Below are 7,661 nucleotides of genomic sequence, written 5' to 3'. Positions count from 1 at the left end.
GTAGGGCGCCTGCAGTGTGGATGGCTGGGTGACATTGTAGGGCGCCTGCAGTGTGGACGGCTGGATTACCTTGTAGGGCGCCTGCAGGCCCCCCTTTTCCATCTTTGAAGGACCGCTCTCCTGTCTCAGCCTCCGGGTAGTGATGCGCTTTCTCTCCACTTGCTGCTGCGTCTTCCTCCTCGGGCGCCCAGGACGTAGGAAGTGTTGACGAGGTGCATCCCGAGCCTTAATCCCCAGCCATCCCTTTTTGCTTACTCTTTCAAAAGGTTCTTATTCACGCAGTCCTACGGCTCGGTTCCTCAGAACAGCTCAACTTGAATTTTTCTCACCTCCTTTAACTCAGGGCATAACAAAAATTTTTTCCTTCCCAAACCAGCTCCCACTGATGAGGCCTCCCCTACCCGGATGTACGCGGCCGTACTCTCTACTTCCCTCTCCTTCTTATTGCTGTGTTTGTCCAGTCTGTTCTCAAAGTGGTTCTTGAATTGTTTTTCTCATTTTCGTCACTTCTACTTTCTCACGGGCCTTCCTCCTCACCTCACATCTAATCTAGTCTTGCTTGTGGGTTAATTTTGCTGCATCACCTGCCCACTCTGAAGGTTCCAGTGACATCTCGTTGCCGGGAAGAGAGGTCCTCAGACTTCTTCAGATAGAATTTTGTCTGCTTCTGTTTGGGTGTGTAGGTTATTTCCAGGAGATCCGGTAGGGGTGAGGTAAGGTTTGTGGATCATTCTACATTTCTTCAAGTGCGTTGGTGACTCTGACATGCAGACAAGATGAAAGTCAGCGGTTGGGAGAGGACAAGGGGGCGCAGCGGGCAGTGCTTGTGAGTCACTGTAAGTGATTGTCACGACAGTAGTTTCTTACTTGTGTGGTAGCTTCATGGCTACCCGTCACATTACTAATATTAACTATTTCTAGAAGAAAACACAGGGATGAATCTTTGCGACTTTGAGTTAGGCAGTGATTTCTTAGATATGACACCAAAAGCATTAGGTGACCATAGAAAATCTAAATAAATTGGACTTCATCCAAATTAAAAACTTTTGTACATCAAAGAAAGTGGGAGAAAATTCTTGCAAATCAAATCAATGGACTTACATCCAGAGAATATAAATAACTCTTACAACTCAATAATAAAAAGATAACCCAGTTTAAAAATGGGCAAAGGACTTGGATAGACATTTGTTCAGAGAAGGTATACCAGTCGTCAATAAGCACATGAAACAGTGTCCAACATTATTAGCCATCAGGGAAATGCAAACCAAAATCATGGCGTGGATACCATATACCTCAGTAGAATGGCTGTAATTAAAAAAAAACAAAGCCACGACCGTAGTGAGTATTGGCAGGGACACGGAGAAATCGGGACCCTCGTACATTGCTGGTAGGAATGTGAAGTGTGGCGGCCACTTTGGATGAACGTTTGGTCAATTCCTTGAAAGTTTAGAACCACACTGGCGATTTTTAGATATATACCCAAGAGAAACGAAAATATACATTATACACACACACACACACACACACACACACACACACACACAGACATTTATTTCATTTGTTTTGAAACAGAGAGTGAGAGCAGGGGAGGGGCACAGAGAGAGAATCCCAAGCAGGCTCCACACTGTCCACACAGAGCCCAACTTGGGGCTCCAGCTCACGAATCCAGAGATCATGACCTGAGCTGAAATCAAGAGGTGGACGTTTAACTGATGAGCCACCCAAGTGGCCTGAAAACACACACACACACACACACACACACACACACACACACACACGTTCCAGAATGCTCACAGCAGCATTATTCATTATACTGAAAAGTGGAAATAACCTACATGTACGTTGTCTGACGAGTGATCCGTAACGTGTGGTGACCGCACCGTGGAGTAGTGCTCAGTGGGGAGGGAAGGAACAGAGTTCTGATCGACAGGTGCTACCGCAGGGATGGACCTTGAAAACAGCATGCTAACAAATCAACGACCACGTATGATATGATTCCTTTTATAGGAAGTGTCCAGAATAGGCAAATCCGTAGAGACAGACAGTGAATTAGTGACGGCCTGGGGCTGGGATCCTTGATGGGAGAGTCGGGGGGGGGAGTGGGGTGACTGCTAACGGGCACAGGGTTTCTTTGTAGTGTGATGAAATGTGAAAGTGATCGGGGCAGTGGTTGTACAACTCCGTGAACACACCCAAAGCCAGTGGACAGGACCCTTTAAATGCGTGCGCTGTGTGGCTGTCAAACAAAAATCTGAGTAAACACGGGCCATGTGCGGAGCAGGGGTGAGAGTGTCCCCACCGTCCCCAAGCAGCCTGCGCAGCCCGGCAGCGGGGAGTGACTTCCCAGAAGCACCAGCCGGACCCTGAACAGACTGGGTGGAGTTTGAACTGCTTTTACTTTCTCCTTCCAGTCTTCTTAAAACGGGCCGCAGAATGCCCCCGAAGGTCAGCAGCTTAGAGAGTAACAAGGAGGTGTTCTTGCCCTTCCGGTTCTTCAGTCCCTGGAGTGGAGATTAGAAGCAACTAAAAACTTCCACAATGAGTTCCAGATTTAGAATGTTAATACCGGGCGCCTGGGGGGCTCAGTCGGTTAAGCCTTCGGCTCAGGCCATGATCTCACGTTCGTGGGTTCGAGCCCTGCGTTGGGCTCTGTGCTGACAGCTCGGAGCCTGGAACCTGCTTCTGATTCTGTGTCTCCCCCCTCTGCCCCTCCCAGCTCATGCTCTCTCTCTGTCTGTCTAAAAAGAAAAAAAAAAAACATAAAAAATTTTAGAATGTTAATACCTTGCAGCTACTCCCACATCAGTAACTTAAATTTTCAGAAAATGTATTGTAGCTGCATGGACAGTGAACCAGCCGGAATCGTAACTTCCCAGCTGCACGGCCGTGTTGAGGACGCCTGTGAAATGCCTGTGGGGAGGGTGGACAGCAGTGTGCGTTCAGCGCAGCCGTGACTTCATAGTTGTGTGTCTCGGAGAGGGAGGTGGGTCGTACTCCGTTAGGGTTGGCGTGTTAAAAATGAATCACATACATCAGGATTGTTCGTAGAGGTCCCTGGCTTTCGTGGGGAGACGGAGCGTGTCCCAGGAGGCATGGAGAAGCGGATGTCGCTCACATGTGCGGCTGGGAGCGGGAACAACACGAGGAGACCCTCGACAGCTCTGCGAGACTGGAGGGCTTTGTCAGGCGAGTGAAAGGGAGTGAGAGCAGGCGGGCGGGGGCTGCTGTCCATCCTGCTGACGTCTCGCTGCCAGTCGCTGGGCCTGGCGTGGAAGCCAGCCATCTGGTGGTCAGTGCTGTCCCCAGTGCTCCCCAGGTGCGGTCCCTGTGGTTGTCAGGCCCCTGCCGGATCGCCTGTTCTTGGCTCCTCTGTCCTGTCAGCGCCTCGTGGCGGTCAAGGCGGTAGCCATTGCCGAAGATGGTTCCCTTTGAGATTGTTTCCTTTGTGAAGATGTCCAGTGTGGTGGATAGAGTTAACTAGCTCCTGCCAGGAAGGCTGTGCTTTCCCTGCCCCCGCAGAGTCAGCGGGTAAGGAGGTAACTAACTGTAGATAAAGCATTCGTGGTTCAAAATGAGAAACGTCCTCTATATTTTAAGCTGCTTATTAGGGAAATTTTAAACCTACTGCTTCTAATTAATTGCTTGGCCTATTGCATTTTTCATTCAAAATACAAAACACTCCACGAGTCTCTCTTCTGGACTCTGCTAGCCGGCCGGACCAGTGTCCGAGGGCACCAGCTCTCACAGGCCCCGTCCTCGCGGTGCAGAGGAGGGCCAGTGACGGAGAGGGAGCGGGGGAAGGTGTGCGAGGCCAGGGAACAAGAGCAGCAGCAACGAAGCGTTCTTGTTCTAGATAATTCCCAAGACACCCGCTTTGCTGAATCTTGGTTGTTGCAACTTTTAACAACGTATCCTCAAGCATGCAAAAAAACCAGTCTTAATAGGGTTGAGCACATGCAGACTTTAATGAGTAAATTAAAAATGATTGGGTGTCGGGCGGTGCAGTTCAGTCGGTGGAGCTTTAAGTGCCGTTGCGTTCATAGTCAACGTTTCATAAGTACCTGTAGTGTTTACACACTGTTACGTGAAGTAATCGGAGAGAGTCTGGGGGGAAGAAGTTTTCATAAGGAACCAGAGAGAGAGGGTGTTTTTCAGAAGAATAGAGGTCTATCTATCTATCTATATATGAAAATAACCCTAATAAGAGAGAAAAACGAAGTAGTAGGGGAGTACAGAGAAGGTGGACGGTATTTTTATAGGAGATCCAGCCAGACTTGACAGTAGAAACATTTATTTTCCACTGATGAATGAGAATATTCGATTTCTTACACAAGCGGCTATAAATGCTTCTAATGAAGCTCCTAGTGATCAGGAAGTTAATTTTAGAATTGTAGACGGGATGCCTGGGAGGCGGAGGCGCTCGGGGCTGGCTGGCTGCCACTGTGAGGATGAGAAGGCTCTGGGAGCCAGAAAGGGCGGGAGGGTTGGCCTAGTGCTTCTGTTGCCAGTTCATCCAGTGGCCTTTCTGTGTCCCTGCTGTGTGGGCACCGGCAGGTAAAGCTGTGTTCCTCCCCTCTGCTCACTAGCGGAGGGCATAAACACATGATACAGCTACGTGTAATGTGAGCAGAGCGATCGGAATGTGGAGGTACGAATGCAGGGCTGTGGACGCCCGGAGGAGGATGGCATTGACGTGGTCTTCTGTGGCGGAACCCAGTTAAGGCTTCATACAGGAAGTAATATTTGACTGGGCTTTGGACATGTGATATTTCAAATGTGGAAAGGAAAGCAGAAGTCACGGCACAGAGAGGAAATACCCAAAAGAAGGCATGTACACGTAGGATGAGAGTCGTCTCCCAGTGCCAGAACGGCCAGATATTGGAACCGTGGGTGGGGCTCGGGTCACTGCTCAGAGGGATAGACTCTTCTGAGTGGATGGGAGCCCCCAGGGTTTTGGAGCGAGAGGTGGTCTGGGTGACCACCACTGCGCTGTGCATGGACGTCTGGGAGGGAAAGGAGGTGGAGGCGGTGAGGCGTGCCTCGGTCTCCATCAGAGACTAAGGTGGTAGGAACGGAAGCAGAAAGAAAGAAATGGATTCAAGTCACACTTACTACCAGTTTGATGTGGGAAATGAGAGGGAGAGTGGGGAGCCCAGTGCTCTCTGCAGCTGGGATGGTCATGCCCTTAGCCAGCATTCATGGGAACATAGCTGGAAGAACAGATTTATTTTCAGAAAATGGCGACTTTGGGCTGTTTCTTCCCAGATAAGTATTAGAAGTTCATATCAGGACCTTAAGGGTGATCCCAGGACCAGAGATATAAATTTGGAGGATTATTACCAAACAGATGATAACAGAAGCTGTGGGGCCAGAGGAGTCCACCGTAGAGCAAGGAAGAGGGACAAAAAGCGGTGTGTCTGCCATAGGAGGATAAGCAGAGCGAACAGCAGATGGAGAGGGAGCTGGAGATGGAGGGAGGTGCTTGGAGCTGACGAGGGAGGTGCTTGGAGCTGACGAGGGAGGTGCTTGGAGCTGTCGAGGGAGGTGCTTGGAGCTGATGAGGGAGGTGCTTGGAGCTGACGAGGGAAGTACTTGGAGCTGTCGAGGGAGGTAAAAGCACAGGGGGGCGCAGGGGCGTGCTCCGCATTTTCAGGTGTTACTCTGCGTTTTCAGGTGCCGCTCCGCGTTTTCGGGTGCTGTGCCATAGGGAATGTGGTCGGCCTGGGGCAGGAGGGCCATCTAGGCTGGGCTGCGTACGAGTTGTTACGCAAATACTCACGTACATGAAAGTGTCCGGAGTCCGCGGCTCTCTGTCCTTTGGCCTGCCATCCTTGCTCGTTCTCTCGACATTTCTGCCCCAGCCGGTCCCCTCTGCCCCCATGTCTCATCTGCTCTCTTAAAACAGTGGGACGGCGAGGAAAGTCGGGGGCAGTTGAAGCACAAAGGGGCTTGGAGTTAAATTGTAAACGTTCTTGTTTCAGTTTGCAAATAAGTTATGTACTCTTTCTTTTGAATAAACTACCTTAATGATAATACCGTCACTGTGTCTAAATGTTCAAGTCAGTGTGTCTCCAGTGGTCATAAAGGTGTTTGTCCCAAGAAGTAAAAATAATAGAAGATTCCGGGTCCAGGTGAGAGGGCTTGCATGTAGTTACGGGTCCGATGCAGCCTTGACGCCCGTCACTGCCCCGTATCGTGTTTGTTCTTAAAGGAACAGGCGTGCTTGCCTCTCGGCGGGCTGACACAGGGAGCAGAATTGGATTTGCTGACGCAAGCCCGTCCTGTTTACTTTTCGTCAGCCAGACGTCTTTTGCATTCTAGGTCCTCTGTGTCCACTGTTACTGTCATTCCTGTTAACTTCAAGTGGCTGGTTGTATAATTTCTTTTTTATTATTTTTTAAATTTAAATCCAAGTTAGTTAATGCATGGTTGTATAATTTCTAAGTGTCTTCTTTCCTTTTTTTTTTTAATTTTTAAAATTTAATGTTTATTTTGAGAAAGAGAGAGACAGAGAGAGATAGCATGAGCAGGGGAGGGGCAGAGAGAGGAAGACACAGAACTGGAAGCAGCTCCAGGCTCTGAGCTGTCAGCGCAGAGCCCAACGCGGGGCTTGAACCCACGAACTGTGAGATCATGACCTGAGCCGAAGTCAGACGCTCAACCGACTGAGCCTCCCAGGCGCCCCTCTAAGTGTCCTCTTTTCACATTTGATGCTCAAATTTAACAATCCAGAGCCTTTATTCAGTGACCGGAAGCTAGTTTTTGCAAGGTTAAGCTAACATGAGCTACGTCCATTTGTCTTTCTAGATTTCGGCTTCAGCAACCTGTTCACGCCCGGGCAGCTGCTGAAGACCTGGTGCGGCAGCCCTCCCTACGCTGCGCCCGAGCTCTTTGAAGGGAAGGAGTACGATGGGCCCAAAGTGGACATCTGGGTACGTACCTGTGGTGGTCCTCACCCGCCATCGCTAGCAGCTGTCTTCACCCCGGGGGGCACCTAGGGCAGCGCGCGGATTGAGATCTTGACCCCTGTGCTTTGTGCAGAGCGAGTCCTCCAGCTCTTGTGGGGACCCAGCCCCAGATGTCAGACTCTGCCTTTTGTCTCTGCAAAAAAAAGCCCAAGAGCAAGCTTGGAGGGGGCCCCTCGCCAGGCCAGACGTTCTCTCTGCTGTTGCCTCCTGCCTTGTCCCCAGAGGTTGAGCACGGAGAGAAAGTCTAGATGTGTGACCCCCAAAGTACCGCCTGGGAGCAAGAGGAGCCTTAGGCAGGCTAAAGACGGCTGGCCCGACAGCGCCCCGGCCGTCCTCACCGCGGGGAGAAGAGGCCGGCCCGTTATTTTGTGCGGGACTCGCCGTCACCTTCTGCACACACTGCAGTGGCCTCCTCTGGGTCCCCCGACGCGATTACCTAACTGTGTGCTCTCTGTTTGGGCGGCAGAGCCTTGGCGTGGTCCTGTACGTGCTCGTGTGCGGCGCCCTGCCGTTCGACGGGAGCACCCTGCAGAACCTGCGGGCCCGGGTGCTGAGCGGGAAGTTCCGCATCCCCTTCTTTATGTCCACAGGTAAGGGGTGGGCCGCGCGGCGGGACTGGGTTCGCAGAGCCGCGCGCGTGTAGACGTGCAGACGGCCCGGTCAGCGCCCCTGCGCCGCTCCAGGTGGCTGCGC

At 51.2% G+C, this 7,661-nt stretch overlaps 1 protein-coding gene across 1 annotated transcript in view; it reads left to right on the top strand.

Moving 5' to 3' along the window:
- Window positions 1–7,661, top strand: part of SIK3 (SIK family kinase 3) — a 105,044-nt gene that overhangs the window by 52,348 nt on the left and 45,035 nt on the right. Inside the window, exons 4-5 of the mRNA XM_029957584.1 lie at window positions 6,808–6,932; window positions 7,435–7,558. Of these exons, the coding sequence (XP_029813444.1) occupies window positions 6,808–6,932; window positions 7,435–7,558 (249 nt within the window). The remainder of the gene's footprint in view (window positions 1–6,807; window positions 6,933–7,434; window positions 7,559–7,661) is intronic.

This window comes from Suricata suricatta, chromosome 11 (assembly GCF_006229205.1).
Source record: "Suricata suricatta isolate VVHF042 chromosome 11, meerkat_22Aug2017_6uvM2_HiC, whole genome shotgun sequence".
Lineage (NCBI taxonomy): Eukaryota > Metazoa > Chordata > Mammalia > Carnivora > Herpestidae > Suricata > Suricata suricatta.
Note: the sequence above shows the minus strand (reverse complement) of the source record. Positions and strands in the feature narration are given on the sequence as shown.